At 41.0% G+C, this 16,334-nt stretch overlaps 1 protein-coding gene and 1 pseudogene across 2 annotated transcripts; one reads left to right on the plus strand and one right to left on the minus strand.

The window, feature by feature from the left end:
* Positions 1–7,733, minus strand: part of LOC121531232 — a 44,045-nt pseudogene extending 36,312 nt beyond the window's left edge.
* Positions 7,734–11,884: 4,151 nt separating this feature from the next.
* On the plus strand, positions 11,885–16,019 carry agk (acylglycerol kinase). 2 transcript variants are annotated; one of them, XM_041836677.2, is made up of 14 exons: positions 11,885–12,132; positions 12,434–12,473; positions 12,579–12,658; positions 12,813–12,888; positions 12,984–13,109; positions 13,238–13,332; positions 13,463–13,532; positions 13,673–13,752; positions 13,906–13,963; positions 14,054–14,201; positions 14,329–14,426; positions 14,532–14,602; positions 14,714–14,798; positions 15,400–16,019. In XM_041836677.2, exons 1-14 carry the CDS (start codon positions 12,023–12,025, stop codon positions 15,532–15,534), a joined length of 1,272 nt encoding a protein of 423 aa, XP_041692611.1. In that variant the 5' UTR covers positions 11,885–12,022; the 3' UTR covers positions 15,535–16,019. The 2 variants fall into 2 exon arrangements, with proteins under 2 accessions (XP_041692611.1, XP_041692612.1); XM_041836678.1 differs by lacking the exons at positions 14,714–14,798; positions 15,400–16,019 and having other exon boundaries at positions 14,532–14,606.
* Positions 16,020–16,334: the final 315 nt, after the last annotated feature.

Here is a 16,334-nt window from a genome sequence, read left to right on the forward strand (position 1 = left end):
GGAGCAATTATTAGGAAATGGAAGACATACAAGACCACTGATAATCTCCCTCGATCTGGGGCTCACGCGAAGATCTCACCCCGTGGGGTCAAAATGATCACAAGAACGGTGAGCAAAAATCCCAGAACCACACGGGGGGACCTAGTGAATGACCTGCAGAGAGCTGGGACCAAAGTAACAAAGCCTACCATCAGTAACACACTACGCCGCCAGGGACTCAAATCCTGCAGTGCCAGACGTGTCCCCCTGCTTAAGCCAGTACATGTCCAGGCCCGACTGAAGTTTGCTAGAGTGCATTTGGATGATCCAGAAGAGGATTGGGAGAATGTCATATGGTCAGATGAAACCAAAATATAACTTTTTGGTAAAAACTCAACTCGTCGTGTTTGGAGGACAAAGAATGCTGAGTTGCATCCAAAGAACAACATACCTACTGTGAAGCATGGGGGTGGAAACATCATGCTTTGGGGCTGTTTTTCTGCAAAGGGACCAGGACGACTGATCCGTGTAAAGGAAAGAATGAATGGGGCCATGTATCGTGAGATTTTGAGTGAAAACCTCCTTCCATCAGCAAGGGCATTGAAGATGAAACGTGGCTGGTTCTTTCAGCATGACAATGATCCCAAACACACCGCCCGGGCAACGAAGGAGTGGCTTCGTAAGAAGCATTTCAAGGTCCTGGAGTGGCCTAGCCAGTCTCCAGATCTCAACACCATAGAAAATCTTTGGAGGGAGTTGAAAGTCTGTGTTGCCCAGCAACAGCCCCAAAACATCACTGTTCTAGAGGAGATCTGCATGGAGGAATGGGCCAAAATACCAGCAACAGTGTGTGAAAACCTTGTGAAGACTTACAGAAAACGTTTGACCTGTGTCATTGCCAACAAAGGGTATATAACAAAGTATTGAGAAACTTTTGTTATTGACCAAATATTTATTTTCCACCATATTTTGCAAATAAATTCATTAAAAATCCTACAATGTGATTTTCTGGAGAAAAAAAATCTCATTTTGTCTGTCATAGTTGACGTGTACCTATGATGAAAATTACAGGCCTCTCTCATCTTTTTAAGTGGGAGAACTTGCACAATTGGTGGCTGACTAAATACTTTTTTCCCCCACTGTATGTTAAGGGACAGTAGGAGACAACGTATCAATTTTTTTTTAAATAGATGCCTGGAATAAAATATCACTGCTTACTTATATGAAGTAAGGGATTATATTAGCAAATGAGTAAAATATGACATTAAGAAGGGTGACCGGAACAATAGAAGGGGAAACAGATTTTCCTAAGGTGTTGATCAAATAAACGATAATGGATCATTTGATATGGGATCACATGGAGCAGATTTAGGGGTTCAATTATCATTGTGAGATTTAAAGAGGATATTATCTGAAGGGTAATCAATTAAACATAATCATTGTATACTCTAGGAATTTTGAGTGGTTTTATGGATTAGTTATGAGGAATTAGATTGATACAAACGATTATTGATGGATAGGGATATCTGTATCATGTTTTGTGTGTACTTACCATCTTTAGATTACTGATGGCAATTGAAGGTTAACAAAATGTATAATTTCTCTTCCAGGAGAAAGAGATTCGCTTATCTCATTGGAATGTTGCCCAGGGCTAGGGGGAGCAGTTTAGTGGAGTTAGGCAGTATTTAGGTCATAAAAGGGAGCTACCAAATTAAGTGGGGCCTGGCTATTTTTGGTTGTTGTTTTTCAATTGGGTTTTTCAAATAAAAAACAACACACCTAGTATGATGTTTATAAAGGATTGTTATTTTTATTTTAGGGGGTTTTCAACAGGTCAAAGGTGATACGTCTTAAAGGAGCACACAGTGAATTTTATGGAGTTTTTTGGTTTTGACTGAGTTTAGGGTATATATGATTTCTTATGAGAATAAATGTCATGAGGACTTAATGAACACTTGGGATAAGTAACATTTATGAAATATTTAGAATGATGGTAATGTTTAGTATACTATGGGATGGAACAGTTCATTGAATAATTTAAATTGCCTCTGAACTCTGTTTTGACTTTCTGGTGTTAATTAATCATCCACACTGGTAATTCTAAAGGCATGAGAGGAGGACTAAGATAGTTTATTTTACCAAGTTGAGGGTAATTTATAATACTGTGAAAAGTGTGAAGAAGATTATAATTTGGTAATAATATATATGATTTGAACCATAAAATAACAGAAGAGAGAGAGCTTTCCCTGAATGAGGGATACCTGTTGCTAGTAAATTGTACTAATCTTGGATTACTTTTACGGGATAGAAGTAAATTGAGGTATTATCAAATGTTGTCAGCAGGGTTAAAACACTTCTCTGGTCCCAGTCAGCTGTCAAAAGAGGAAGTTTCGATAGATAGAGATCTACTTATAGAGAGCTACAGTAGGGCCCCAATTAAGGAAGTTCAGATGGGTGAAGCAAGGCGCAGTAAATAAGGAAGGAATATGGGTCAAAGACAGCTTACCAATTCTCCCGAAATTACTGTTTAGATATGCTGCAATATTGACACACGGGCAGAGCCATGTGTCAACGGGAAGGATGGATGGTAGAGCAGATTAGACAACACTTTGTTGCATATGGGATTACTAATTATATAAAATAAAATAAATGACTTTTGTTCAAGATGTGTTATCTGTGCTCAAAATAATCACCAGGGCAGACAAAGGGCACCTCAGGGTGAGTATCCTCCGGCTAAGTACCCCTTCCAGCAATTGGAAATTGATTTTATAGAGTTATCACGGAGTGAAGGGAAGAAATGTAGAGTAACCCCAGATAAAGATGAGTTATCCCCCTTTGAGAAAGTGTTTGGAAGACCTTACAGAATGCCACAGTTGGCAGGACCAGAACAGGCAGACATAGAACTAGAGAATACACTAGCAGAACACATGAGAAAATTGTTCGTTAACCGTATGTCTAAGAATTTGTGTCCTACAGGAGAATTAAAGGAGAAGGTGATTCATAGTATATAAACTGGAGACTGGGTGTGGATCCAATCGTTGAGGAAAAAGGATTGAAAGCAGTCACGCTGGGAGGGACCATACCAAGTCCTATTGGTAACTGCCTTCGCTATAAGAATAGCTGAGAGAGCCACTTGGGTCCACGTTACCCACTGCAAAAAGGTAGGCCCACATACCAACACCGTTGAACACACACAGAGTTAAAAGAGAAGAACTGACCCACTAGGGTTCGGGGGTGAACTCTGTTAACGAAGAAACCCTACCCCGACCTTTCATCACTGTGGGGTGTTTATAGAGGTGTGGGTATGGGGAAGTACCAGGCAGGTGGGTCAGGGACAGGATTGGGATGGCGGTTTTTCGGATTTTGGGGGACTCTGAGCTGCATCATCATGTTAACCATATTATGGATTAATCCAGGTCAACCTAAACAGGGAAATGATGAACAAAATAATACCAAGGCACTGATTCGATCTCGTAGAAATACTGAAACCAAGAAAGACTATTGGGGGAATGATTATTTTAATAGTTAAAGTCAGTTTAGGACAAGATGGGGGATTCAAGATACCATTCGACTTCTCCCATGAAGAGATAGGTTTTAGGGGCTTTGGTAAGAAGGAGGCGTGTACAAGAAAGTTAGGTCCTAGAAGGTATGGTAAATACATTTGCACTGGGGAACGCTCATGTCCTTGGGCAAGGGTGTTTAAACATACCTGGGGAACATACTATGAGAATGGAATGGACGCAGTACACCGATGGGGAATTAAACAAACCCATGATAAATGTAAAACGGAACTGGTGATAACGGTAAAGTCAATTATGCAAGATGACATAGCAAGGAACTATTGGGCCTGTGTTGATGATTTCGGGGCAGATATATGTTTGAAGTTCATTTTTCAGGAGAGAAATGAATCTTCCACATCCGAAACAGATCAGCAGGTAGATCCAATGTTATCACCAGAGGTATCAATACCCCTTGGAAGGCCCTCAGAAGGAATCCTAAATAGCACTAAACCACCAAGGGTAGAATATTTCCTCTTGCAGGAAATGAACCAAGGAGAAGTAGAAGGAATTTCAAATGAGAACTTCTGGGTAAGGTGGATGAACTACACAGCTAGGGTGTTGGGTCAAACTAATTGTTATGCCTGTTCAACAGGTAGGCCAACCCTTCTAACTGCACCTATTCCTCAAACCATGTTCTCTTGTGTGATAGATTTGGGATCAAACCAAACCTCACTTAATTGTTCTGATATTAAAATAACTACTCTTAAAAAGGATAATTGATCTGATTTTTTCGTTATTTAGCCCTCCGAAAAGGCTCACCAGGAAGCACACAATGTCATGACTCGTGTTTTGTCCTTAATTTTATTTTAAATCAAATGACCACAGGTCATAAACCTGAATTACAAACAACAAATAATGACAATATATTATTCAAATATATAATGTAAATATTATTCAAATAATATAATAATAATGTAAATAATGAAAATCAAATAAGCCTACAACACCATCAAAAATGTGGCTAATCTGGCTTAAAACAGCATTGACTACATCACCCAGAATGCCTAGCGCCAGAGGAGCATGCGCACAGCGACTCCGCCGTTGCCACGGATGCTGCCACAGGACACAGAAGCCATGCCACCACATGCCTCGTCCAAAGGACCCACACACGCACAAACGCAACACAACGCGGCGCTCCACCATGGATCACCGAACCAAACCACCGCTATCACCACCGCCACCAGAGACCAGCAGAGTGCTCCGAACAATCAGCACAACGCAAATGGCTGATAATGATAGCCTAATGCTATACAGCATCTGGGTCGCTGAGCTACCGCACCCAGCGAGCTACAAGTTACTCTCGGCCAACTAACACCGACACAGTGAGGTAAACGTTCAGTGCTCAAACATATAAGTGACTTAAATATTAATGCTAGACTGTGAGTAGTTCGCAGTTACATACCAACGGGCTGTGTGCTCCTGATGATTGTCTGCCGTGAAATTATTACCAGGTGCCATAATTTAAGTCTATAGTGAAGCTGCGCATGCCCACATAACGTAACATATCCGAGCATCTAAGAAACTTAAAGAAATCACTCGTTCCCCATTTAATTGAACACATCAGACCCATTTGCTTCTCTTTTATCTATTTATCTCTTTTTATTTTTTTTCTTCTCTTTTTTATTTTCCTGAGTGAGCTAGAAGTCTCAACAATAATACTAAGGCACCCCAATTCACCATGAACCCCGGAGATTATCAATGTTATATAGACACCAAAGTAATGCGAATCACAGATCAAATTGGAGAAGGGTTTACAACAACGTTTTTCTGGTGGGTTACAATTGATAAAAATGTTGACTGGATTAATCTACAAAAGGTTCGTTAATTAGACAAGGGATGCAGTGAAGAGAATCTCAGGCCAACTATCCGCCACCTCACTCATGACCTGCAGAATAGTTTGGTTCTCGAAATGCTTTTAGCAGAGAAGGGCGGATTTGCAAGATGGTGGGAGGTCATTGTTGTATGTTTATCCCCAATAATACAGCCCCAGATGGTACAGTAACTAGAGCACTGGCAGGTCTCACTGCATTAAGTAAAGAATGGGCTGAGAACTGGGGGGTGAATACATCAATGACTGGTTGGTTTGATAACATGTTTAGTAAATGGAAAACTATTGTTGTAACTATTCTGGGTGCAGCTATAGCTTCTATGGGTATACTTGTTCTTTGTGGATGTTGTCTTATTCCCTCCCTGTGTCCGAGGGTTGGTGAGCAAGGCGTTGGAGAATGCAGTATCACAGCAGATGGTGAGATAAGGCCCAATCCCGGACTCCGACCAACCGAATGAAGAATATAACCCACCAGGCTTGGTGGAGGCGACAACGATTCAGATAGTTTGAGACTGGATGTTTTCCTAGAACTATAAATCTCTAGTTTAAAAGTTATTGTAATGATCTTTTGTGTATTAAAGTCTTGTTTTAAGTATGATGTACTAGTTAACCGATGTTGCAGGATGTGATGAAGCAAATGTTCTTCACTATAGGCTTAGACTGTTGTTTCCAGATAGTGGGTAAACAGGTTAGGTACCATTGCTAAAGAGTAACATTACGCTTTTAATCATGGGGTAACCCTGATGAACCTGTATTGAATGAGACAATTTTTAATGTTTTTATATGCAAATCAACTTATATGCTTCAATGTGTGTGATTCATTTCTATAACAACATATATTTTGTATGTGTGTAATATTTAGTCAAAGGGTGGATTGATAGAATAATTATTAATGACTAATTATTACACCCTGAAACTGTGTGAAATGTGTTAGAATGTGTGAGTGTAGGACCAGTAAAGACTATGACATTGAGCTACTATTTAGCAATGTGAGTAAGAGTTAGACCATGCTAATCCAAGTTTATCATTTTAAAAGGCTAATTGATCATTAGAAAACCCTTTTGCAATTATGTTAGCATAGCTGAAAATGTTTGTGCTGATTAAAGAAGCAATAAAACTGGCCTTCTTGAGACTAGTTGAGTATCTGGAGCATCAGCAATTGTGGGTTCGATTACAGGCTCAAAATGGCCAGAAAAAAAAGAACTTTCTTCTGAAACTCGTCAGTCTATTCTTGTTCTGAGAAATTAAGGCTATTTCATGCGAGAAATTGCCAAGAAACTGAATGCCTATGTAGATATTCCATTAAAAGTCAGCCGTTTCCAGCTACAATAGCCATTTACAACATTAACAATGTCTACACTGTATTTCTGATCAATTTGATGTTATTTTAATGGGGGGGAAAAAGTATTTTCTTTTGAAAACAAGGAAATGTCTAAGTGACCTGATAGAATAATTATTAATGACTAATTATTACACCCTGAAACTGTGTGAAATGTGTTAGAATGTGTGAGGGGAGGGATTTTTGTATGACGTGTGAGTATAAAAGATGGACTCTGAAATTGTGATGGCAGAATTCTCAATGAATAAACATCTCTGACTACGCAGACCGGGACTCTGTCCGTTTCTTGATTTTGGGAGACGCACAGAGACACTGAAATAGTTTGTTAAATAATTCACATAACATGACTCCAAACTTTTGAACAGTAGTGTATATATTACCTGCCAGCAGCAGCTCCAGAGCTGCCAGCTCCCCGATGTCAAAGAGGTCACTCAGGATGAAGGCCTCGGTGAGCAGCTGTTCAGGGAGGAGACGTGCCCCTTGCTGGCCCTGGATGGCAATTCCTTCTGTGCTGGCTTTCCGCACCTTCTCCCTCTGCTCTGCACTTTTCAGCTAAACACAAAAAGACAACATCAAGTAAATCAACTTCAGCAACACTCTGGTTTGCAGAATAATTAAAACTCTTCTGAATGGTACTTGAAGCTTGTGTCTCACCAGGTTCTTGTAGAGTGAGAGGAAATTGGGCTTGTGTTTCTTGAGCTCCACTGTTTCCCATAGCTCCTTCTACGGGCCCCACAGATTGGCTCCTGATAGGGGTACACAAGTAAAGTAAATCAGTCAGTGTTATGTGTGTAGCGCATACAATGTGTTCTGAGCATATTTTAGAGATTATGAGCAAGTTAGCTAACTTGAGTTTAGCCATTTGACATTTTGTTTACCTATAGACATTTGTTTCCTGGGGAGTGTTGGTGTTTAAATTATAAGGAGAGGGAGTACAAACCATCGACGCTAGACAGAGAGGAATTTGCTTAAGCAAAAGGCAGTTTATTAAAACAGAGATATCTTGTTCTGTTCAAGCTACATGCATGGACCCAATCAAAATTGCCTCTTATGGAGACAGTTGAGAAAGATGATTAAACAGAGTTTACAGCATTACTTTATACAATTTAACATAAAGGAAGGGGTCCTTCTTCTAGTCCCTTGATTGGTTCCCGAGGCGTAGGAGGCGGGTCTGCTCTGTCCAGAGCAGATGCCCCATTGGTGCACGGCAGAGTCCTCTGCCCTTGGCACCCGACCAGTAGACAGGGGAGTGGAGTTTGAGTGTGCGTGCACAGTGAAATGTCTGTGTGTGTCCAGGGAACTCGTGAGGAGTTGAGAATGAGTGTGCGTGAAAGTGAAATATTGGTGTGTGTCAAGGGAACTCGTGGGGAGTAACTGGTGGTTTATGGCCGGAGGTGGGGGTGTTGTCCTGTTATCGCATTCCTGCAAGACTAGGCCATCTGGTGACAAGATATGGTGTTCTCCTCTGTCCTTTGTTCTCTGACCTAAAACAGCATTTATTGAAAACAGGCTCCTAACACAAATGGGTCTTGCACAACATTTTAGTCAGACCAATCTATAACATTTTATATTTACTACGACAAATTATATTTACTACGACAAATCCCCCTCTTCACGTCTACTAGACGTGATCCATTAATTATGTTGGCATTAAGCATAGTTGAATCAGTCTTAAAAGAAAAAACAATAATGCAGAAAAGAAAACAACACATGATAACGCATAATGCAATTGTAAAAAAATTCAACCATCCCCCTCTAGCATACTAATTATATGGCCAGTTAATTAAACAATGTTAGTCCCCTCTAGTGCACGATTAAATACATCAAAGCTGTTGTTCAAATTCTATTTCATCTTCCCCTGAAAGGGGTAGATTTGAGCTTGTTCGTTTGGAGTGGGTGCGATGGCAAAGATTTCTCCTTCTACCTGGTCGAGGTTCTTTTTCCCATAAGGGAAACTTCATTTTGGTGTCAAATTTTGGTTTTGGCTGCTCAAATCAGCCCTGACTTCTGTCAGTGATCTAGAAGGAGTGGGGGCTGGTGTGCAATGAGTTAGATGGTGCCAGGGTGCGCCTGATTTACCTCTGACCTGGACTGAGTGTGAAGTAACCTCCTTCACTTCGTACGGTCCAGTCCACCTGGGTTCCAGCCACTTTCTCTTGTGGACTTTTACCCTCACCCAGTCTCCCACTTTTACCTTCAGTGGCAGCGTACTTCCCGACAGCTCCCCCTCTTGGGCCTTCCGCACCTGAGAAGAGAGTGCTGCAGAAAGTTCTGTCAATTTCTTCACATAATCAGACATTTCTATCTGTTGTACATCAAGGGCGGGCATATGACCTCCCTCCCTTGGTGGACCTGTCATTGCTCTCCCTGTCATTATCTCATGAGGAGAGAGATGGGTCCCTGCCCCTGGTGATGCTCTCATAGCCATCAAAGTCAGTGGCAGGGCTTCAACCCATGTCAATTTTGTCCCTGCACAAACCTTTGCAATTTTGGCTTTCAATGTTTGGTTAGCCCTTTCCACAAGTCCCTGGGACTGAGGATGATAAACTGAACCGAACCTGTGCACGATTCCGAACCTTACCTCCACCTTTTTCAGGTGTTTTTTTTTTTTTTTTTTTTTTATGTGTGGTTGTCAGATCTTATCTGCCTTGGTATACCGTACCTGGGTATTAATTCAGTTTGTAGCCACTTAATGACTGACCTAGCATCCTCTTATTCTGTAGTTTCTGTAGGAATTGCCTCTACCCATTTTGAAAACCTGTCTACAGTTTCTGTCATGTGAGGGTGCCACCAGATGTGTGGGAACTTTTGGAGGGTCTTAAACTTTCCCTCGTGCGTGGGCCCGTGGGCCTCACTCAACAGTTCTGGGCAGAGTCTAGCTGGTTCAACTAGTCTTCCATCATGGCACGTCCAGAGTTCGTCCTGTCCTCTGCCGCCCCCTCCTGGGCCCAGACAGTGTTCATAGGGTCCTGCTGAGCTCTGTAACTGTGCTATATCGCCTTGGTTGAGTTCAGTCTGTGATGTCGGTGGTAGTAGTATTGGATGAGGATCACGCCTTTGGGCACCTGGAGTTCAGACAGGTGGGTTTATGGTTATTGTGGGGGTCCTCCCTTTCCTCTACAGTCTCTTTTAAAATGTCCAGTTTTTCCACAGTTGTAGCACAGGTAGTTCCCTCTTCTAGGAGGACCTGGTGGAGTGCCTTGCTGAGGCCATGGTTGTGGTTATGGGCCAAAAGTCATGGTGCCTTTTAGGCTGTATAGTGAGGTGGGGCCAGGAGTGGTGCTGGTACTGGCCTCTGGGGAAGCTGTAGGAGAACCCTTAAATGGAGTTTTCATCTCTACTGGCGCTTCAGTGGCCACACACATCGTATCTGATTTCTTTGGTTGCACCCTCCTGCTCTCCAACACCACTTTTTTAACTTTCCTATACTGTACTTTTCCCCTTGCTCTGTCTGTCATTCGTTGTTCTAGATATTCATTAAATTTGGGTATGGTTGGGTTTGGCCCTGCCATCTTATTTCACTATCTTTATACACTTATCCCGTCCCTGGTGTTTTATCTCCAGGAATGTATTATCGGTATCAATACAGACTTATCTCATGTACGACACCCTCGTATATAAAGAGGCTGATTGTTTTTATATTATGTGTAATGCAATTTATTTATCATAGAAGTCAGAATTCCAATCACATACACCAATGCAGTTATTTCCTCCACAGCACACAACACGCTTTAATTGTCTCAGCTCTTGTTCAAGAATATGCACAGATCCAATATCAGTCCCCCCAAATCCCGGTCCTCGAAAACCTAGGTCAAATTCACTCAATTCCACAAATTGGTATTCAGTTTCATAAGTCTCACTATAACTTCCCATCATCCATTACACGTTATAATACATCAAAACACACAAACCAAAAGCCAATTGGAATTACAATGCTTAATGTATTCAGGCTATCAAAGCGTCCTAAAACACATTCTCAGTTCGACTGCCACCCTTCACACGTCCTTATGTAAGGACCAATTTTACATGTGAAGTCACAGAAGCAACTAATGAATTTAGATTACCAGAGCGTCCTAAAACATAGTCTCAGTTCGACTGCACCCTTCACACAACCTTATTCAGGCACCTTCATTATGTGAAGTCACAGAAGCAACTGGATCCCTTAGAGACTATTGTCTTCAGGTTAACTGCACCTTTCACACAACCATTTATATGGAACGTTTTAAATGTGAAATTACAGAGATAGCTGGCATCCCCGGGAATTTAGTACCTCTGGTCAATTTCGGTGATTCTCCCCCACCTAATGTCTAGAACTCTGCCACAGTTTAACGTGATCAACTCTCTCACAACCTATAGGGTAGGACCTCCCCTAATAGGATTTCTGCAAAAGGTCTCAGTTCAAACTGGGTCCCTTTAGGAATCTAGATTATGGGTCAAATCTTATCCACATCATGTGTTAAATCGCAATTTAACCCATAGGATACAATCATCAGTATTCAGCCACTGGTAAGACTCTCATAATATAATCACCCATAGGATACAATCATCAGTATTCAGCCACTGGTAAGACTCTCATAATATAATCACCCATGGGATACAATCATCAGTATTCAGCCACTGGTAAGACTCTCATAATATAATCACCCATGGGATACAATCATCAGTATTCAGCCACTGGTAAGACTCTCATAATATAATCACCCATGGGATACAATCATCAGTATTCAGCCACTGGTAAGACTCTCATAATATAATCACAGTTCTCAGTGTTCACAGTACCAGATATCTCATTTATGCCTTAATTCATTTAGGATGGAAATTATTTAACAAGTATTCATACTCACACTCAGTACTACTGATCAAAATTTGGTATTGGTCTATAATACAATATTTTTTTTAATGCAGTGGCAAAGTAATACAATATACTTATTTTAGACTACTCTTCAGGCGAGGTCTTCTTTTTGTATAGACCCCAGCTGGTGTATGGGAAATTTAGTTTTTCGTCAAGAAACTAAGCACTGAGCTAATGACGATTACTTATTTCTTTAAGTTGTCTTCCATTTTCAATTGGAATTTGTACATTTCCCTTATTTTTGTTTATGTTAGTATGTTACGGGAGAACTTATTTTATAACATGTTTAATTAAACTCAACCGGAACTAATACTGAGAGTGTTTGTTTCATAAGACTATTAAGATAGCTGCACCCTTGTGGTTAATGGGAAATGGTTTTGACAGGGAAAGGACTTTAAGAGTGATGCTTACACAGATGATACAAAGCGTTTTTAAAAGGATCTTTTGATAGTGTCGTTAAGATAATGGCTCGGGTTGTGAAAGTGTTTGTGACTCTGCGGAATCATTGGAAGAAGTCCACAGTCGCTGCGTGTGCCCTGTCATACGGTGGACACTGGCTATATGGTAAACACTGGTGCGTAACGTTTTCCTTCAGAATTACCGGTATGGTTGTTAAATCAAGTAATAATAATAATAATAATAAAGCCATTTAGCAGACGCTTTTATCCAAAGCGACTTACAGTCATACAGATCATCACTAGCATGAATATCATTGAGCACGTACACACGAATTGGTAGCCATTGAGAAATCATCACCCATCAAGGTCTTACAGAACGGCTCTTATGATTTGAAATCCATCAATATTGAATAACAGGAGGATGTCTTTTAATCAGTTGTTTTCTTTGTCAATAAATTGTTATTTATTTGTTCACAGTGATAATCTGCTGCGAAGAGAAGCTTGTCTGGCGGCCAGGGTGAGACATGGCTTATTGTGTACAATATGTGTCTGCGTTCAAGGATTCTGCACCTGCATTTACTGTTTTCTTCTCTAATGCAAAATACTCCATTCTCAATTGCAGGAATTTGGACGTCAGCAGATATCACCCCAGGAGCAGTTGAAGAAAGCCACAGTCATCCTAAACCCAGCAGCTTGTAGTGGGTAAATAAGAGATAATAGTCACATTCCCTAAAGTCAAACAAAGAGAATAAGCAAGAGGTCCAGCTTATTGCACCACCACCATTTCCCATTTCTATTGTCATTTGTGTTTGATTAATCTGTCTTGCTGTTCTCTTGCTCTTCCCTCTGATCATAGGAAAGCCAACAACTTATTTGAGAAGAATGCTGCCCCTATATTACACCTGGCTGGTATGGATGTGACACTAGTAAAGGTAGGCCTACAATTTTGTTTCCCCATGGCATCTAAGGCCTTATAGTCTATAGTTCTACATAGTATAATACTGTACATGTGTCTTCTCTCTTTCAGACAGACTATGAGGGCCAAGCGAAGAAATTGATGGAGCTGATGGAGAAAACAGACATGCTGATTGTGGCTGGAGGGGATGGCACTCTGCAGGAGGTTATCACTGGCTTGCTGCGGAGGGCTGATCAAGTAAGTTGTGTGGCATTGACTGTTGTATTATCCTTGTATTACTAATTGTATGTTATAAGCATTGTGTAATACCGTTTTAGCTAAGCTGTCTCTAACTACCCAGTTTTATGGGTGTTTCTCAAACCCAGGAGTCATTCAGTAAAACCCCCATAGGATTTATCCCACTGGGGTCCCACAATTCCCTGAGTGAGAGTCTGCACATCCTCAGTGACAATCAGGTGAAGTAAGTATCCCATTGAAACACGGCACACTTGTTCATTCAGATACAAACAAAACCCATGCCATCATCTTCTCCTTAGTGTCCTAAAATATCCTCCAATCTTTTTGTCATCCATATTGTGTCTTGTTTTCAGACACATCACATCAGCGACATTGTCCATCCTGCAAGGAGAAACGGTACCTCTGGATGTGCTGCAAATCAAGGTGAGACCAGAAGGGTCTGGGGTTCAGGGAGGGGTCAAGATGACACAAACTGATATTACCTTAAATTGCCATTGAATAACCATAACTCTATTGAGAGCAAGATAGAAAATGGTATTGTGTTTCTGGTTTTCTGTATCCAGGGAGAGAAAGAACAGCCAGTGTTTGCCCTGATTGGTCTACGGTGGGGGGCCTTCAGAGATGTGGCTTCCACCATCAAAAAGTAAGAACCCAGCAATTACTAGTCAAACTTCGGAGCTTATGGTAAACACGTTTCCCCCATATTATACTTTTACGTGCATAACATTCTAATAATATGAAGTTATGTTTCTTCTCTAAAAATACATTTCTCATATTGCTGTGCTTTCTATCTTAGATATTGGTACCTTGGCCCGTTGAAGACAAAAGCAGCTCATTGGTTCAGTACATTACGGGTGAGAAACATGACTGTTTCCATTTAATATCCATGTACCTCCATTGTTCCGCCATGCATTTGTGTCATGCTGTCTTCTTGCATCCCTCAGGAATGGCCCCAGGTTCACGAGGCCTCTGTGTCCTACCTGGCCCCGACCCTTCGCCCTCCTGACCTGCCCGAACAAATGCCCCAGCGCCCCAACCTAATGTACCGCATTGCCCGCAGACTGAAAAATTACTGGTACCCACCTATTCCAGGTAACACTATATTTGTGTTAGTGTTTGTTTGTCTGTCTGTACATAGCACTACGCTACGTCCTTTAAATGTCCTTGTGCATCTTCTATTTAACAACGCATGACTGGCATTGGTTATGTGTTTGTGCAGAGCCTCCCAAAGTGGAGGAGCCAGAGAGATGGGATGAGAGGACGTTGTCTACTTTGGAGCTGTCAATCCATACTCAGAACAAAAACCCTGTCCAGACGGTCAGTATTAATAATAATAATAATAATATTTTATTTTTACATAGTTGCTACCACAACAACAGTGACAGGATGTTAAAACTGCCTGTTCTCTTGTTTGTCCTTCAGCGTATTGATGACTCCCTGCTGGTGTGTGTGGAGCCAGACTCCTTCACCGTGGGAGAGTTCATCACTGTTGGGTAAGTTGTGGAGATATACTTTCTCACATTATTAGTGTAATAACTGAATAAAATAAATGAATGGTTATTCATGTAGCATGTGTCAAGGCTGTTGCATTTTCTGTGTTGCAGAGAGAAAAAAGCGCAGGACTCAACTGCATTCACAAGACAATCACTGAAGCTGGAGGCCAGTGCATGTCGACTCAATCTGCCCGAGGTCAGACACTCCCTCATCTGTTTTAGGCCTATAAACTTCAGATAAAAGACCAATGAACCACTGTGCCTCCATCTTGGCACTCCCCCACCGTTGTGAAAAATATTTTGGAAGCTATAGAAATGCATTTATTAATGTCTACATTTGTTTTTTGCCACATTTATTATATTACAGACACCTTAATGCATTCTTCTAAATTATATTATGTCAACTAAACATAAAAATGAACAAATATATTTTTAAAAATTCCTTAAACTATAATTTCTGTCCCCACTACAACAAAACATACTTAAATACATGTCATTTTGGCCTTGAAACATTTAATTTAAATACTGTAGAATTCCGTTCATTCATATTCCTACTGGGGAGTGCCAATATGGCCGACCGGTGGCTTCAAAGCCTCTCAATGGCCAAAACATAGCATCACCAATCCAGGGTTTATATACATCATTGGACAAGACGCATTACGGTCTTGTGGTTTTTATCATTATAACCCTTAAATAAATTACACTTATTCTTGTATAAATTGGTTTATTTTAGTATGCGTGCGATACTCCTTTTGCTCCATGACCTCTACTGTCCTGTCCCGTTTCCTCTCCCACAGGAAGGTGCTGGCTTCTACAACATCGACAACGAGGAGTACGAGGCCATGCCGGTGGAGGTGAGGCTGTTGCCACGGAAACTGCGCTTCTTCTGCAGCGCGGAACGCAGAGAGCAGCTCCTCACACAGGTCCAGTGAGGGAAGTGCTGCAGTGACAACAATATGCAGGACACAGAGAAATAGGGAGGAGGGTCAATGCAAGGGGCCAGTAGTGGCTGTATTGGGACTCTACCTCTACTGTATCTGGGAGTGTCTGCTTTTTTATGTCTGGAGTATGTCATTAAACAGCCATAACACACAGCTGGACCAATGTCGACCAGTCTACAGTGAGGTCTCATTGTTAAAGTACATTGACATGTTCAGTTGGAATATTTTCACAATTATGAAAGATGACAATATGATGCAGTAACAAGGACCAAGCATTTTGTTGCTATTTCCAAAGCCTTTAGCTCATAGAAGTCTGCCTGGCAGGACTATTGGTGTAACTGACTGGTTTACTACTGTATATTGTCATGTGTATTGTTAAATATGTGTAACAAGAATATAATTCAATAATTCAGTTATGATGCCAACAGTTCTGTCACTTTTTAATACCAATGGGAATAAACAGTCTTTAGAGATGTGCAGAGACTTTGTCCTCCATGTACAGTACTATGTTAAAATTAGATACATTGGTATGAGAATCACTCTCCCTTGGCAACACTATATCACAAATATAATCCATCAAGCATCAGAGAAAACATGTTTTATTGTTTTACAAAGTCAGTACTGTATAATGTCACCAGCTTGAAAACAACAGTGGCTCATGCGATCAAGTTACTAAATGTGTATTCATCACTAAAGTCTCATTGTTTTACAGTAGTACAGGTTCTGGATGTACAGTGGGGAAAAAAAGTATTTAGTCAGCCACCAATTGTGCATGTTCTCCCACTTAAAAA

This window comes from Coregonus clupeaformis, chromosome 19 (genome assembly GCF_020615455.1).
Source record: "Coregonus clupeaformis isolate EN_2021a chromosome 19, ASM2061545v1, whole genome shotgun sequence".
NCBI lineage: Eukaryota > Metazoa > Chordata > Actinopteri > Salmoniformes > Salmonidae > Coregonus > Coregonus clupeaformis.